The sequence below is a fragment of the Suricata suricatta genome, chromosome 8 (assembly GCF_006229205.1).
Source record: "Suricata suricatta isolate VVHF042 chromosome 8, meerkat_22Aug2017_6uvM2_HiC, whole genome shotgun sequence".
Classification (NCBI taxonomy): domain Eukaryota; kingdom Metazoa; phylum Chordata; class Mammalia; order Carnivora; family Herpestidae; genus Suricata; species Suricata suricatta.
This window is the reverse complement of record NC_043707.1, coordinates 68,529,758-68,547,769: the sequence shown is the minus strand read 5'-3', so window position 1 is coordinate 68,547,769 and position 18,012 is coordinate 68,529,758. Positions and strand designations below refer to the sequence as shown.

The 18,012-nt window shown below is 40.1% G+C and overlaps 1 protein-coding gene and 1 long non-coding RNA gene across 4 annotated transcripts in view; one reads left to right on the top strand and one right to left on the bottom strand.

The window, feature by feature from the left end:
• LOC115298858 overlaps positions 1-14,340 on the bottom strand; it is a 36,430-nt gene extending 22,090 nt beyond the window's left edge. The window contains exon 1 of the long non-coding RNA XR_003911872.1: positions 14,150-14,340. This is a non-coding gene — a long non-coding RNA (uncharacterized LOC115298858). The remainder of the gene's footprint in view (positions 1-14,149) is intronic.
• LRRC8C (leucine rich repeat containing 8 VRAC subunit C) overlaps positions 1,204-18,012 on the top strand; it is a 50,536-nt gene continuing 33,727 nt past the window's right edge. Inside the window, exons 1-3 of one of the 3 annotated variants that reach the window (XM_029948012.1) lie at positions 1,250-1,275; positions 10,347-10,455; positions 12,499-12,640. In XM_029948012.1, the coding sequence (XP_029803872.1) occupies positions 12,503-12,640 (138 nt within the window). In that variant the 5' untranslated portion in view covers positions 1,250-1,275; positions 10,347-10,455; positions 12,499-12,502. Of the gene's footprint in view, positions 1,276-10,000; positions 10,456-12,498; positions 12,641-18,012 lie in introns of those variants that run through there. The other 2 variants (XM_029948010.1, XM_029948011.1) reach the window with 2 other exon arrangements.

The following is an 18,012-nucleotide window of genomic DNA, read 5'->3' as shown; positions in this document are numbered from 1 at the left end:
CTTACTAACTGGTATGTCCACATTGGTGAGCTCAATACTTTATTTTTGAGAGGGAGAGAGAGAGCGTGAGCCAGGAAGAAGCAGAGAGATGAAAGTACGGAATCCAAAGTAGGTTCCAGGCAGTGAGCTTGTCAGCACAGAGCCTGGCATGGGGCTCAAATCACAAGCCATGAGACTATGACCTGAGCCGAAGTCGGATACTTAACCAACGGAGCCATCCAGGCACCTCAATACCTTGCTGTTTAAAGCTACTCTAGGACTTGCGGAAAGAATGAATAAAGGTGTCAGGCACTGTGATAGGTGCTAGGGATTTAAAGCTTTCAAAGACACTCCATCCAGCCTTGAGAAACTGTGCTCCTGAAGTAGGTATCTCCAATAATCTATCCCTCTCTTAGCTTCTAGACAGGAAAGACCAAGAGTGAATCATGATGGTATGGCTTTTTCCACCTCATTTCCCCAAATCCTACCTCTCTGACTGCAAGAATCCCAATACTGTTTGTATGTAAGGGCATGGTGTAGAAATGAACCAACCTATCTTTCCTCCAGTTTCTGTTTCTTTGTTGAAATAGATATATATTTTGTTTTTGCCAAAACAATTTAGATTTATGTCTATGTAGGCATTTATTAGGTTCCTAAAACATTAATCAGCTATGTTTTTAACATGGGTTATCTGAAAAAATAGGATCAAACATTACAGAACAAATGAAAACAAACAAACCCCCACAATTGTTGTTCCATAAACCTTGATTTTTCCCTTGGACTTGAACCACCAAAAGATTATCCACCCATTCTTAAGTTTCATTTTACTTCAGAACTTCTTTTTTTTTAATTGTTTTATTCTTGAGAGAGAGAGAGAGCACACATGCAAGTGGGGTAGGAACAGAGAGAGAGGGAGACACAGAACCTGACACAGGGCTTGAACTCACAGACTGTGAGACCATGACCTGAGCCAAAGTCGGACGCTCAAACAACTGAGCCACCCAGGTCCCCCTACTTCAGAACTTCTAAAGGTCTCTCAGCTTTGAAATGTTTGACTTTAAAAGTGAGTTTTTTTCTTGTTTCTTCCTTGCTCTTTCCAACTAAATCTAAGGTTTGAGGTAAATGTCTATGACCTTCCCACACAGGTTTTCATTTTTCAGTGTTGGTGATCATTACATAAAACCTCCCAGTCCAACAACCACTGAACTGGTTTTGTTCCTTTCCAGCATCCCTAGTCCACGCTTTCATCCTGCTGATGAAGTTGCCAGACAACTTTGGATAACAAGATGGCACCATGTGAGTGGATAGATTACAGGGCTTCAGTGTCTGGTTTTCTAGGTCTTTCCACCATTTTTAAAAATGCATTGGGCAGGGCTCTCAACGTCTTTGAGATAATTTTCTCAGGAAGATTTCCTTGGCCCCAAACCATCTTTCTTACTAATAATAGCAACTGCAAGCAAACAATGTTCAAGATGCTATAGTTTGTCTACAAAGATGGCACTTCTTTGGGTCTTATTCCAAGTTAGCTAATGGGTTCGATTTCCCCCCATTTTCTTTTTGCTGACAAAGTGTTCAAATGAATAAGTCTGAGATCTCATGCTTAGACTGGGATTGTAACTTTCTTTTTGATTATCCATTGATTCAATGACTCTATGTTGAGCACCTATTACATGCCAAAGACTGTCAGGTGATGGGAAAACAGTGGAGACCAACATTAATCCAAGAACCACACAAATGAGTGGAAAATGGGGTCTCTGACAGGAGTCCTTTGTGCTGCAAGAGCTTGTGGGCTGGATTTGACCCAGTCGGGGATATCAGGGCCTGAGCAAGTGGTGCTAGAGCGAGGTCTGCAGGATATAGAGGGGATTGGAAGAACATTCCAGTTTTAGGATAAACACCATGAGGCCCTGCTATTGCTTGAATCTCCTTCATAGTGACTTTTCAAGAACTACACAGATCACTGTACCTTTGCAATCAATCACATAATGTATATCACTCATTTCACTATTTCTTTTTGGTAGTGTATGTGAGGGAGGGTAGTTTTTTGTTCTGACTTTTTTAAACTAAATTATTGTTATTATTATAATCTTCAGAAATAGGTGTACTTTAATGAGTTGATTCCTATTTTCCAAGCATTTCTTTTATTTAGATTTTTGGCCCATGCTAAGTCTAAGAGGCAAGTAGCCTTTGATTGTATTCTCCGAGAGCCTTCATATAAAGAAACTTGTATTCCCTCCTCAGCTTCTAGAATGTGAACCTCTAGTATCAAATATCATCTTAGATCTTATTTAGCTTTTCTATGAGAAAATAAGAGTTGAAAGAGAGAAGTCCTATAATGTCTAACTTGGAAAAGTTAGGCCATTCAATCAATAAGTTTAGAGCCAAACCCAACAAATATTTTTCCTCTAGGCAAAAAGCATTGCATTAAATATTTATTGGTTGGATGAACAAAAACTTAATATTCTAATTTTTAGGTGTATTCACGTCCACTTTAATATTATGACAATAAAAGTATGGTGGTGGTTAATTTCTTGATGTAGAATTGTTTCTCCCTGGGGGCTGGAGGGCCTGGACTTCTTTCCATCATGGACTTTACTGAGCACATTCAACAGGAAAGACAAACCAAGAGCTCACGTCTTCAAAACCACTGTTTTTTTAAAAGCTCCTAAGAGGATTATTTAACAGTGAATGTTTTTTTACTATTTCCAACCCATCTCTTAAAAGAAAAATTTTAGTGGCACCTGAGTGGCTTATTCAGTTAGGTGTCCAACTCTTGATTTTAGCTCAAGTCATGATCTCATGGTTTGTGAGTTTGAGCCCCACATCAGGCTCTGCACTGACAGTGTGGAGTCTGCTTGGAGTCTCCTCTCTCTCTCCGTCTCTCTCTGTCTCTGTCTGTCTTTCTCCACCCCACCCCCCATGCTCTTTCTCTAAATATAAACATTTTTTAAAAAGAGAGAAATTTTAAATGGTAGACTCCTGTAAAGATGAACTTTATAAAAAAGACCATAATAATGTTCATACTACAAATCCATTAGTCTTCAGTCTCTCACTTTAAGCCCCAATCTCTTGTTTCTTGAGCAGTGTAACTTTGTTTCCTAGTTGTTATGTTTAACATAACTGAACATTTTAAATCTTACCACATTAAAAAAAAAAAGCTTAGTGGGAAAGTTTTTAATAATAAGTTGTTTCAGCTGCCTGTCACACTTTTGCTGACTGTTAGCCTATCTACATTTGTGAAAAGTGTTTGTAAATCAAGCCAAAATGCCTATTGGAACAGACAAGGCAACTTTCTCCCATAGAATTGTTAAGAATTTAACTCAAACTATAGAGCATTTTAGGCCTGGAGCTAAATGGAAGATGACCTCTGCCTTTTCAGACTACTTTAAACTCCAAAAAGTGAAAAATAAGTAAGAAGCTTCTGTTTTAATGTTCTGAAGGGCAGGAACCTTTCTGTCTTCTCCACCATCCTCTCCTGGCTGGCCTTTTGTCACAAAGAGTGTCCCTTCCAGGTAGACCGACTGCCGAGCCAGCACGCATTTTGTCTGGACTCTGACCTGCACCGTATGTTCGTAGTGCTTGTGCTGCTTAGAACTATCGTGGTTTCTTGGCTCAGGAAGTAAAACCGGACTGGAGATAATCTCTTTTTGTCCATTGAAGGAAGAGAGAGTCTTCAAAAACAGTCATTATAAATTTGCTCAGTTAAATGTTAGATGTTAGTATTTGGATGTCAGGACTGATACTATGAACTGAAATCCTGTCTCAATCACAAATGATATCAAGAGTTGGAAAACACACAGAGTCTTCTCAAGGGTTTAGAATCCTGTTATGGAAGGGGTGGAGGCTTACATGTACACTCTGCCTCCTGCCACACTGTTCCTGGTTTAAAGGAGAGGGAAACGACCTGAAACAAAAGAGCCAACCAAGAATACCAGTGGGATGCAGAGAGCTGAAGCCACATTTCTCAGAGACACTTTTAGTAAATTCCAAATGACAGAGATAAGGGAGGCAGTGAGTAACACATGATGATATCCTTTATGATCGCTTTTTGAGACCATTAGATCACAACTTAGCCTCATTTTAGAAAATGTTTCTGAATTCAAGTTTACTGGATATGTACAGAATAAACATTAAATTATTATTAGTTTCATATAGATGAAGCTGAAGCTCTTTGACAAAAGTCCTAACAAAAGCAAAGCCTTCTTTTGAGATCTCACTAAGATTTAGAAGGGCACTATTTCAAACCATTATATCATAAACAAGACTATTATGTTTGGATCTGTTTTCTGTCTCTTACTTCTTAATAGAGCAATGTTCTGATAAGGGAACCACAAAAGCATGTGCTAAACCTAAGAAGTCATCATTGATTGTCACATCCCCTTTAGCACCAGTGACAGAACATCGTGCATTAAAATTTCAATGATCATTACCTTTGAAATTATAAATTATTCCTGACTCTTTTCTTAGTCTCTTCAGTAGTGCATGTTTTTTGAATAATCACTATTTATAATGTGAAGCTATATGGTAATAGTCACTTAGTTATTGCAGTGTCAAACTTTATAACACAGGATAATAATAGAAGCGTTTGGTCTGTACTACAAAATGCTTGAATGGGTGTGTGTATCTATATTTGAGTATGCTTGTATACGGGGGCCTGGTTTGATTTAACAAATGAATTAAGGGTCCATTCTAAGGCATTGTGTTCTTTTCTAGAAGACACAGAGATAAACAAGATATAAACACTAGCTTTGGGGAAATACTAATAACCTCTTTAAATGCACCATTGGCACGGGAAACACTAATCAGTCACATTTACAAAGCAGATGGATTACAATTCGTGCTTGTATAGGAATTTCTTTAATACACATTCTCCCATGAGAATGCTTGTGGGTGAGGGCAGGTGCCTTGTCATCTGTTTTGTTCACTTCCATCCCCTAGCTCGTAGCCCAGGACTGACATATTTTACACTCTCATAATTATTCTACAGCAAGTGCATAAGTAAATGAAGGTAATCTGTGCTTGAGAGGAAAAATCAGCTGTTGATCATCATATATAATAAATTTATATATATAATATAAATGATGGACTCAAAAACTTCTGACTACAATATAGGTAACTCTGGAAACTATCATGTGAAGCAAAGTCCTTGAGATATATGGCCTGAAGTACAATGGTGAAAGGGATTTTTCTTTAATATGTGACAGGTATAATAAGGAAGAGAAGATATAGTATCTTCTCTTTTCTTTAAGAACGAGAATTGCTAGGTAGGAGTAATTCTTTGTTTCCCACCACCACTACCACCCTTAGAAAAACAGGGCAAGGTCAACTTGAGTATTTTCAAAACAATGTGATTGGACCATTAATTTAATGCATGACACCATGGAAATATGCAAGGAGATAATAATACAGAAGTATCCATTGGGTTGCAAGTTTCTCTTGCCTTTTTCAATTCCTTCTGACTACAAAGTTCTTGCTTTGTGGGGCAGTAAGGGCCGTAGAGCTCAAGAATCATTTTAATGTATTAATAAAAGCTTTTTAAATTTTTTATACTACCAAATAGGGATATGAAAAGAGAAGTTGAACACAAGAGAAATTCTACTTAAACTATTTGTTTCCTAGTATATTTTAAATTTTTTGCATTCAAGTCACACAATGTCATCTTAACTAGGAGCTATGCGGGGTGAGATTTGGTTAGAAGTCCTGTCTCGCCCTTGGCTGTGTTCCTTGGACACAAGTCACCTAATCTGTCAGCTCAAGTTTTTCACTCTTAAAATAAGAATTATGGACTAGATAACCTCTGACGTGCCATTCTGGCTCTAAAATTTTATAACTCATTTATTATTTTTATTAAATATATTTCTATAGAACCATGTAATTATGATCTTCTCTGGTGGATTTTTCTAGAGATATTTTGTCATGGGTACCACAAGTACAGAATAAAATACGATCTAGAGTACTGTTCTCCCAAGAGAGATGGGTATCATTTTTAGGAATTGGAAAATTTGGCATTTTCTCCTGTTTTTTTCTTTCCGTCTTTGCACTGCTAGAAGAAAAGCAGTTTGTTTTATTTTTATAATTGATGTTTTGAGCATATCTTGAGGACTTTATTTTGATTTATGGAACCTTTGGGTACAACTGAGAAGAATCCCTAAATAGATCATGGTATTTCTGTGCTCTTCCTCATTAGCTTGGACTCCTTTTCCACACTAGCCTCAGGACACTAGCTGATGTCCTGGCCCTGCACCAGGGGATCTGCCTCCCATAACATTACCCAGAGACACCCTTTGCCTTTACAGTGATTATTCCTAAAGCTAAAGGCAATTACATTTCCCTTTCTTTGTTAAAATTACCATGTATCCACTACTTTACTCGGCAAATAGTGAGTGCCTACTAAAGGTCAAGCATTATTTTCTAACTGGTTGGGATATATCGATGTACAGAATAGAACTGAAAAGAAAGTGCCTACCCCCATGAAAGTTACATTCATGTAGGAGACAGACAATAAAGGAATACAGTATATTTTGGTAGATTGGAAGTGGGACGTGAGAGACAAAGAAGGATCAAGGATGACTCAAGGTTTTTGGCCTAAGCAACTGGAACGATGAAGTTGCCATCTTTCCTAGAGATAATAGGACTTTGTGGGGTTGGGGGAAATAGGAGTAAGGGAAGGGACCTGGAGTTGGTTTGGGACATACCGCATTTAATGTGTCTGGTGGATAGCCAGATGGAGATGTCAAATAAACAGTTGGGTCCATGAGTCTGGATGCAGGTTTGAATTTGTGTATATTATGGTTGCTATTTAAAGCAGTGTAACTAGGGGCACCTGGGCGGCTCAGTCAGTTAAGCATCCAACTTCGGCTCAGGTCACAATCTCACCGTTCATGGGTTCGAGCCCAGCATCAGGTTCTGTGCTGACAACCCAGAGCCTGGAGCCTGCTTCAGATTCCGTGTCTCCCTCTTTCTCTGCCCCTCCCCCACTCATGCTCACTCGCTCTCGCTCTCTCCCAAAAATAAAATAAAGATTTAAAAAATTTAAAAAAAAGCTCTTGACTAGATTTGATCACTAGAGGATGAAGCACTTTGGGAAGAGAAGAGGACCAAATACTAAACCCAGAGGGCAGGGAGAAGAGGAAGAAACAGCAGAAGTGTTAAAGAAGGGACAGCCAGGGATGGAGGAGGAAAACCTAATGGCTATGGTGTCCTGAAAGTGAAGGATGGTCAAATTATGCCTTATGCTGCTTATATGCTCATAGAGCAAATAGGTGAGGGTTGAGCATTGGCCATTAGACAGATTTAGCAACATAGATGGAGAATATATATGGATTTCTTCTCTGTAGAATCCATATTCCATGTGTTCAGGAATTGTTGAATTTTTAAATTCACTTTTGTAATAGACCACTCACCACCTTACTGTTAGAATACCTGTTATCATTTGGCATTGGCTGTTGCTCCCTCGAACGGTGTATAACTATACTGTCCAAAGGTATTGCCATTTTCCAACTGCCAAAAAAACTGTGGAACAAAGCAAAGGTTGGCCGTGCCCAGCTGATAGGCATTGGAGAGCAGTGTCAGCAATCAAGTGGAGCAAGTTTCATATTGTTAGAGCTGAGGGTTAATGGAGCAGAATTTGATCTGTGTAATTAATTCTGGAGAAAAATGATAAAACTCTCCTGAGAGGGAGGAAGACAGATTATTCAGGACTAGCCAAATAAATGAAAGAAATAAACTCTGGGTTTGCAACTAACTTTACCAATATTCTTTACTCAAGGATTATATGATATGAACTTTCTGTGAAGTGAATTTTGTAAAGCCATTAAAATGACTTTTGGAAATAAGTATTTTTAATAAAGGAAATGCATATGGATTTCTGCAAAAGGATGCCGAGGCAGCTATGTAACATAATGTAAAATTTATATAATTTTAATTAGGACTCTAGAATCTCATGATTGAAATGCAATGCCGTATTTCCAAAGGCATTTTTTTTAACTAGGTAAACTAAGTTCTTATATAATAAGCTGGAAATCAAAGTTAAATGAAATTCTAAAATAAGAAAAAAGTTAAATAGAAATAAAATTACGCTGGTTGATCTTTAGGGGAAAAGACTGTTTAAACTGAAGCAGTTGCTTCTGTACTGACTCCTTCAGCCTCAAACAGTAAGTCTTGAAATGGTACCAAATCAACTGGAAGCTACAATAGTAATGAAAGAGAAATCTAGGGTAGCCACTGATAATGCATGTCCTCAGAGCTGCTGAAATTCATGAAAAAAGATACAAAAATTTTTTTCTTTTTCCAGTCGGCAAGCACAAGGGCCATCTCCCATCTCTTTAGTTCTTGGAGTTTTTTAATCAGCTTCTTTATCCCCATCCTTTTGTTGCATCAAGAATAATTACAAGGATGAGCCCAGTGACATGTTAAAATAATAAAGTATGTGTATGATAGATCTGTGTGTATACATTCATATGGAGTATCTGTGTACACACATATATGGCATGGACATAAACATGGACATATACACACAATACCCAAAAGAGGCAAAGTGTGTTAAGAGCTGTGACCCAGCTGTGTCATCTTGCCCAGCCGCTTCTCCAACAGCCCATCTTAATTAGGTTGCACCAGTATTAGGAGGCGGTGTGTACTATTTGTTTCTTAGGAAGCAGTGCATACTATTTAAGTTTCTTAGATTCCTTAGTTTGTCTTTATTTTCCATATTAAAAGACTAATGCCTGTGAAGACAACGTAGCCAAGGACTCCAAGAACATTGCCTTTTCTGCGTGCCCGTGGTTTGCTTTCTCAACAAGAGTTGTGGATGAAAAAACAGGGAGCCTCTACTTCAGTGCTTCTCAAAGTGTGGTTCATGGAGCCCTGGTAGCCTAAACCTTTTCAGGGAGTCCACAAGGTCAAAACTACTTTTTAATGCTAAGATTTTTTTTCACTTACGGTGCAAAAGCAATGGTGGGTAATGCACCTAAGCATGAATCGAGATAGAGGTATCAGACTGTACTGTGGTGATTACAGTCTTCGTTGGCATATACTTACAACTTAGAACAAGTGCCAGTTTCATTTAATGTCCTCATCGATGCAATAACAATTATTTCTACAGCTCGTAAGCCTTGGCTACATACTGTCTTAACGAAGTGTGTGATGAAAGGGAAGAATACATAAAGCGTTCCTGCTACGTTCCACAGTACGGTGGTTGTCTGCAGGAAAAGTCCTCGTTTGAGTTTAAGTGAAATTAGCTCTTTTATCGTATTACATCACTTTTACTTGAATAAAACAACTAATTACTCAGACTTTAGTCTGTGGAAGATATTTTCTCAAAATGAATGAAGTGAGCCTAATGATTTAAGGAAAACAACTGATACCATTTGCTGCCAGAAACAAATTTCAACCTTTCAAGTGGTGATTAGAATTTTGGAAAAATTCCCATTCCTTAAAACTTTTCTCATGAAAGCAGTAATGATATTAAGGAATGTGATTTTTTTTTACATAATTTGTCAACATGTGGAAGATCTGCATAATTCAGTGATCCAGTATTTTCTAGATGACCAATATATGATGCTACAAACCTCGTGTAAAAGATCCATTGGAAGTACAAAAGGGACAAATGAGTTTTAATATCATGAAGTTTGAAAAGTTGATACAGTTTTCAGATTCCATATTGCAACTAACTAGGTCAGTTTGATATCAAAAGTTAATATCCACAATTATGTGAAAAGGCTGTTAAGATATTCCTCTATTTTCCAACTGCCTATCTATTAGATTCATAAATTTCAATCAGAATAATGTATTGTAAAAGACTGAATGGAGAAGCGGATATGAGAATCTAGCTACCTTCCATTAAGCCAAATGTTAAAGAGATTTGCAAAAGTGGAAAGCAGTGCCATTTTTCTCAATTTTTGTTATTATTTTGGAGACTAGTTATAATCAACATATAGTGGGCTTATTTTTAAATTAGTATGTATTTTTAAACTTTCTTGGTTTTAATTTCTAATATGTTAAAATTGAGTGGTGTGATCCACATTTAAAAAATGCTCCTTGAGGTCCTTCTTACTACATTTTAGAGCATGAAAGTGTCCTGAGAGCAAAAATTTGAAAGCTTTACCCGGGTGCATTTTATTCCTGAAATTGGCCCTCCCTTCAAAGAACAAGCCCTGTTCCTTTGAAGGTGTACAGGAACTTACCAGGAAGGAAACAACCACCAAATCTATCAAAGAATGTAGACTAGAGCACAGTTAGCACTGTCCCTGCCCCTGGCCGGGGTCACCTACAATCTCATGTTGAATGAGCGTCGCTCCATGATCAAGCCTCTGAGTTCAGTCCTTCACTTAGTCAACAGCAGTTGCTCAGGCCCTGCTCCTGTTTGCCAGGTGCTGTGGTAAAGGATGGGAATGCAAAAGGGAATAAGACAATAGCTTCGGAAGCAGAAGTTGGAGGTTAAGATGAGTCAGAGCCTCTTGGACTGTCACTGGAACAACTGTGAGTAGGGAATCTTGGGGGCAGTGAGGTTGTGATGACTCGTGGGGAGCAAAGAGGTCATGAAGTGTTAGGAAATCATGAACTATCTGAAATGTCAAGGACACTAGGAATCTGCAAAGTTCTTTGGTTAGCTTGCGTGCATAACATATAGGTTCTTCCTTCCGGAAGCTTGCAGCCTAGTGGCAGTAACAACAGAGTTAGGAAAGTTGTGTTTTGATAAAATGAGAAAATCATCTCAAGTGCTGCACGCATGTCAAGTAGGCAGGTCAAAGGTGAGAGCAGCAGCAGGCAGTTGAGGTTTCCAACATTGTGTTAAGGAATAAACCCAGAAGGAAGACAGATTGCTGCTTAAGGAAATCAGCTAAAGCAACAAGACAGAATGGATAATTATAATCGTTTCCAACGATAACCACCTGGGAACTCAAAGAAGAGGCTTGGCTTGGCTTCAGGCTGTTTATTGTACAGCCCTCAATTCAGTACTAGGGAAGGGAAGATGCACAAAACAAACAAGGCTTGGGAAAATAAGCAGCAAGATGCAGCCTTGCCCTTGCTCTGTAATTAGGACTAAGTAACAAGACAGGTGCCGAGAGCTAGATTCTCGGATACAAGGTGGCAAAAGGGAGAGAAATTTTCTTTCAGTCCCACACTGGCTCCCCTTATTCACTGCCGTAAGATAAGGACAGAACATTCCTTCTCACACTAGCAGGGTGATGAACTCCATGTCCCGATCACAGGAAAGGCAGTAAGTGGGACTGAGCCTCAAGAAAGGACAACACAGTTTAAGAAGGATGCGTCTCTTTCTCCTTTTTTCTTTTTTCTTTTTTTTTTCATAATATTTATTGTCAAATTGTTTTCCATACAACACCCAGTGCTCTTCCCCTTAAGTGCCCTCCACCATCACCACCACCTCTTTTCCCCCCTCCCCCTTCCCCTTCAACCCTCAGTTCATTCTCAGCATTCAGTAGTCTCTCAAATTTTGCATCCCTCTCTCTCCCCAACTCTTTCTCCTTTTTTCTGGAGCCTCAGGTGTATCCTACTCATTTATCTTCTGACGTTTAGATAGAGACAGGCGTTCCAAGGACAACTGATTTCTCAGAGCAGAAAATCAGGATAAATTTGAGGTTCACAGTGAAATATGCAGAATATAGAAAATAGAGAAAGAAGTCAAAATAACAGGCACAGGGATGCCTGGATGGCTCAGTCGGTTGAGCGTCTGACTTTTGATAATGGATCTGTTCATTATCTTGTGAGTTGGTGAGTTCAAGCCCCATCTGGGGCTCTGTGCTAACATCACAGAGCCTGCTTAGGATTCTGTCTCTCTCCCTCTCTTCCTGCCTCCCTGTTCGTGCTCTCTCTCTCTCAGAAATAAACAAACAGTAAAAAAAAAAAAAAAAAAAAAAAAAAAAAAAAAAAAAAAAAAAAAAAAAAAAATTTTACAAAGCACAGGGACAAAAAATGGGAAACAAGAAAAAATGAAGTCCTTTCCAGACCAGCCCCTCCCCATACCACAACCACAACCAATGAGATCTTCCATCTCACAAGACAAGGACCATGTGGCAAAGCTGTCTGCCCTCCCAGGGAGCAAGTAAATGCTTTACAAATAGACACTAGTAAGTAATTAACACAGACCATTGCTGAGATTACTTTTAAAATAGTTTAAAGCATCCTTACCCAGGATGGTGAGATAAATAACAGAAACATTTCAAAGTCTGAGCTCTGTTCTCTCAAGCATTTTCCTGTTTTGTTTAGGGGAAGGGAGAGTCCAGGAAATAATGGTCTGCTCTGGCCACGGTCTTTCTGGTCCAGGTGGAGCCAAAGGCAAACCACTTATGAGTAATAGTAAACTATTTGCCTTTTCCACGTGGGGCATATTTCCTCTACCAGTGGTTTTATTCAATGGCTTCATAAAACACTGAGGTGCCTTGACAACTCCTGGACTAATTCAGATCACTGTTTCTCATGGGTTGAGGCAGCATTTCAAATGCCATTAATGTGGTGTATTGTACATGAAGAGAAATTAATTCACAACCTTTCCTTTCTCAGAAAGATGATTCCGGTGACAGAATTCCGGCAGTTCTCTGAGCAGCAGCCTGCCTTCCGTGTGCTGAAACCATGGTGGGATGTGTTTACCGACTACCTTTCGGTAGCTATGCTGATGATCGGCGTGTTCGGGTGTACTCTACAGGTAGGTGTCCAGACTCGTGTCAGAATGGGAGCCAGAGCAAGACACCAGGCTACTGAAACCTTTAAAAAGAGCTGGCGGGATGATTTTTGGCCATGTAAATACTAGTCACCTTTCTTTACTTGTGTATGGTGTTTGTCATTGTGGAAGGGAGCCCAAAACACGTATTCACTGCACTTCCACATATATATACATATGTAACCTTTCTATATGTATATCCACACCTATAAGCAGTTCATTTCTCTGGTAAAACTAACTAAACCAGCCATTGAGTGTTATACTGTGATAGAGGCATCCATAAAGCAGGAAGGGAGTGCAGAGGAGGGGCTGTTTTCCTGGGGATGAGACAGGAGGTGATGTTCCATTAAAACTTGGAGAACCGGCTGTATTGAGGGAGACGGAGCTAGGGGTAGAAAAAGATGCCAGGAAGGAGACAGAAAGCTCGAAGTCATGAGTGTGAGGAAGAACATGACACCTTTGGGAAACTGTCAGTAGGACTGGGTGTCATCCGTGTGAGAGCTGAAGCCATGCCTGAGAATGGAATCACCAGGGGGAATGAGGAGAGCAAGATGATGTCAGGAATACCAAAGAGCGAATGAAGGAAGGAAAAAGGGGTGCCTCTGAAGAAGACTGGGAAGGGGCAGCCATACGGAGAGGTGGAACCCAGGAGAGAGGAGGGGACAGGCACGTGTGGTCAGCCATGGCAGGCGTATGACTCAGTCATGGACTAAGGAGAGAAAAGTAGCAGCTGGGTCATTCCAAATCATAATTTGAGTGGTTGGCAAAGTGAATGGAAGTTAATGACTGTGGGGTAAGTATGACTTTCAGGTAATCAGCTGAGAGGAAGAAAAACTTGGAAGAAAGGGAAATAACTAGAAGTGGCACAGAGTGGAAAGAAAGGCCTTTTAAAATTTGATTTAATAACTCATAGTGCTTCCTAAGTGTCAGGTACTCTTCTGAATACTTGACACATATTTTAACTCATTTCATTCTCATGGCAACCGTGAGATATCGGTGCTATTATTATCCCCACTTACAGAGAGACAACAAAGGCATGGAGAGATTAGGGAAACCTCCAAGGTGAGTGGCAAAACCTTGACAGAGACCCAGGCATTTTGGCCTGGGTGTTCATCTCTAACCTCATGCCCCTTTTTATTTGTAGACTGAAAACATTTGGCCCTCCCTCCACTCCCCAAAAAAGGGTGCCAGTGAAAATTGAGAATTTGAAAGAGAGAAAGGACATATATTCATTTATAAATAAAACAAATAGTTGTTAAAGAACCTACTGCATTCCAGGCACTGTCCTAGGTGCTAAGAATTATCAGTGCAGGAGGAATGAGATAAATATCCCAGCCTATATAAAGTCTATATGCTTTAAATTCTATGGGAAAACAAAATAAGCAAAATCAGCTCATAGATTATATACGTTAGAAGGTAAGAAGAACAATGAAAAAGAAAATTTGGCATACGAGGACGATCTCAGCAGGCGATATTAGGAGTTGCAATTCTGACCTAGGAAGCCTTCATTGGGAAGGTGACTTCTGATGAAGGAACTGAAGAAAGTGTGGCAGCAGATCAGTGCCGATGTCCAGTGAGGAACCTCCCCTCCAGAGGGAACAGCAAAAGCAAAAGACAAACGGACAAAGTGTTCACAGATTCCTTCCCTTTCTCCAGGAGAACTTGACATTTGACTCCTTCAGCTTTCTAGCTCTGTTTCCCTGGAGACCTGATAAAAGTAGAATGTTAGCTGTGTTACTAGGCAACGTTGCTTATGATATAAATGACTGCTGTTTGGTCAACTGCATCTGGACTGGAAGAATGATAAATGCCTGGTAGGAAGCCACACCACCAGACTTCTGTGATTGTGGTGACACCTGTTAACAGGGCATGTCCATTGACTCACAGAAAGTGTGTCTATTGAGTTATACCAGAGACCAGTCTGTTGGAGCATAAGCCTACTAAGCCAGGGCAAATGCAGACCCCACATTCTGTGGACCTCTTTTCCTTGTGCCTGAAATGATCTGGGGAGAAGGGGCCTGGGGAGAAATGAGGTCCTGGGCAGGGTGTGGATCACACACAGTTAATGAAAGTTTCTCCAAAGGAAGAAAGCCTGATGCCACTTTGCTGGCAAGCTGTGACTTTAGTCCTGGATCTTTCTAAGCAATTCTGGTGCCTGATGAGTGTTAGGATAATCTTAAAGTCTGAATGTTGAGATGAACCTAGGAGGACCCCTGGCGATGTTACAAGCCTGAAGCAAGAGTGTCCCTTGCATGCTGAAGAAAGTCAGGAGAGCCGTGGGCTAGCTGAGTGAGCTAGGCGCCGAGTAGAGGACTAAGGCCTGAGAGATAACAGCTGCAGATCCCACAGGGCCTGTCGGTCCTTGCAGAGGTTCGGGCTTTGCTCTGAGTGAGCTAGAATGGGTTTTGAGGTTGAAGCAGAGGGGTGTCATTATCCAACTTGTTTCAACAAGACCACTCTATTGTTAAGAATGCAGCATAGAGGGGCAAGGATGGAAGCAGGAAGCTTATTTAGAAGGCTAGTGGAGGGGCACCTGGGTGGCTCATCAGTTGAACCTTCAACTCTTGATTCTGGCTCAGGTCATGAGCCCAAGGTCATGGGATTGAGCCCCATGTCGGGCTCTGTGCTGAATGTGGAGCCTGGTTAAGATTCTGTCTCTCTCTCTGCCCCTGTTACTCACATGCTCTCTCTCTCTCTAAAGAAAAAAAAATTAAATAATAAATAAATAAAATGGTTAAAAATCATTAAAAAAAAGTAGAAGGCCAGTGAAATAAAATCCAGGCAAGGCATGAATCAGATGGCTTGCACTAGGATTGAAGCTGTGGTTCTGTATATACTTTTAAGGAAAAGCTCTAAGATTTGCTGAAGAGTGTGATGTATAAGAAAAAATCATGACTCTAAGATTTTTTGGCCTGAGCAACTCGCAAAAGTTTGTTTTTGAGCATAAATTTGAATCATATGAAAGATATCCAAGTAGACCTTTTAAGTCAGAAGTTGGACTGAAGACTTAGGAAGGAGCTCAGGGTAAGTGAAGGATGGTCATCTTCACAAAGAAGGAGGTGAGGGATCCAGGATCCAGGTGGCAGGATAACCCTTGGCTTGGGGGGAGGGGGCATCTTCCACCACAATGGGAATGATGGCTACAGATGCATTTTGTTGGGGGGTAGGGGTGAGGCACAGCAAGATGGGAGTTTGCACCTAATGGCCACTATGAGGTAGAAAGTGAGATATCTGGAGAGAGCTTGTGAGGGTATGGGAGGCCCTAGGATGTGGCAAGAAGGGATGCATGGGGTAGGGTCCTTGAGGAGAAGGGCAAATATTTAGAATGGCCAGTTTGGGAAATTGCAGAGGGAGGTCACACAGATCAGCAGGAGGACTCTGGATCTGCTTTTCTTCATTACCATGGCTGGGCTCGGGATGGTTTCTCTTGTTGGCATATCCCAAGGCAGAATGAAATGCAGAAGAGATAAACTCCCATACTATCTGTAAGAACTAGTAGTTAACTTAGAACAAAATGAAAACAAGAGCAGGAACCTATGAAAATGTTTACAGTGAACATCCTTTAAGAAGTGTGCCCTCAGCAAGTTCAGAAGGGACAAGTGAGTTCAAGTACAACTTGAACATGTGTTCCTGTGCCATGCTGGAGCACAGCCCTGCTGCATCTTTCTGCTCTGCTGTAGCTCTTGGTGCTCCCCACTCAGCACCCCGCCCATCATCACCACACATCAGATACTGACCTAACCTGGTCCCTTCACACACAGGCCTGTTTTGTTCTCATAGCCTTTAGAAGAAAACAGACCCCAGTAATCTAGATATGGGAAGTGTAGTCTGACACATCAAGGCTCTAAACGATGTGAAGTGCCTCAGAGGAAGATGATGTCAGAATATGACGTCAGAATATGATGGCCACTAGTCTCAGAATTCATAGGAGGTGGACCATTTGATTTAGCAACATCCCCCAAGTACCCACAATATGTCAGGCATTGTGTGGGTGCCAGACACTGACAGAGAATTCTAATACAGCCCCTACCCTCAGATTGCTAATAGTCTAAAGACCATAGAAATCCGTGCCAGTCAATGTGTAAGCACCCCAATGATGGTAGACTTCAAGAACATTAAATATGCTGTCATATCAGCTGCTGGAAGTTAGAAACTTGAGGAAATGAAAATTGAGCCGTGTTTCAATGAATGAATATGCAAAACCAATATATATATATATATATATATATATATATATATATATATTTAAATTTATATATTTATATTTAAAGGAGTGGAAGGAAAAATCAGCACAAACAGATTTAGTGTGATTATTTCACAAAGCTCTCATTGATGAGTATCACTGGCATTATGAGGGCCTCTTGCAATGGGTGGGACATTCCTGCATAGCAGAGGAATCGTCTTATCTAGAATGCTCATCACATCTCCATTGAGTAACCCTGATAAGGGAACCTGTCCTAGAATCTCCATGTATTTTAGCTCCCAGAAGGAAACTGTAAATTAGTCCCATTTTTCAGATGAGAATTTTCATCTGAAAGGTTAGGTGACTTGTCCCAAAGCCGAGAGGGATACAGCGGATGGTCCAATCTCCTGTTGATTCTCCAGAATGGGCCTTTCCCCCCTGTGCACACTGCTTTGCAAGAGGATGGAAGGCATTACACCTGCATGGGTCATATGGCCAAATCTTGGCTTATGAAACAGGATCTTAAGTATAAAAACAAGTGCAAAATGACCAAAAAGGAAACAAGAAAGTCAGAAAAAGAAGGAATTTCCTGAATTACATCTTAGATTTTCTTTTTTCTTTTTTTTTTAATTTTTTAAATGTTTTTTATTTATTTTTGAGAGAGAGAGACAGCATGAGCAGGGGAGGATCAGAGAGAGAGGGAGACACAGAATCTGAAGACAGGCTCCAGGCTCTGAGCTGGCTGTCATCACAGAACCTGATGCGGGGCTTGAACCCATGAACCGTGAGATCACGACCTAAGCCGAAGTCGGACGCTTAACTGACAGAGCCACCCAGGCACCCCAACATCTTAGATTTTCTAAAAAATTATTCGCTGCACACCTATCAGAAAGACTAACTTTCAACCTATAGTAAACATTAAAGAAATAAGAAATAAAATGTGTTCTAAATTAAAGTAATACCATCTCATATATCCATATTATACATGAAAGTAATGTTCTTTAGGGGGAGAATATGAGCTCTTATTTTGATTCTGGTATCATAATCCTCTGAAATTGATGACTGATAACTTCATAAACAAAAGGTTCTCTGTGAAGCTCAAATTCCTTTCCCAGACCAAAGGCAATAATTTAAATAATTAAATAATCATTAAACTCATCATAAATTGTGTTTT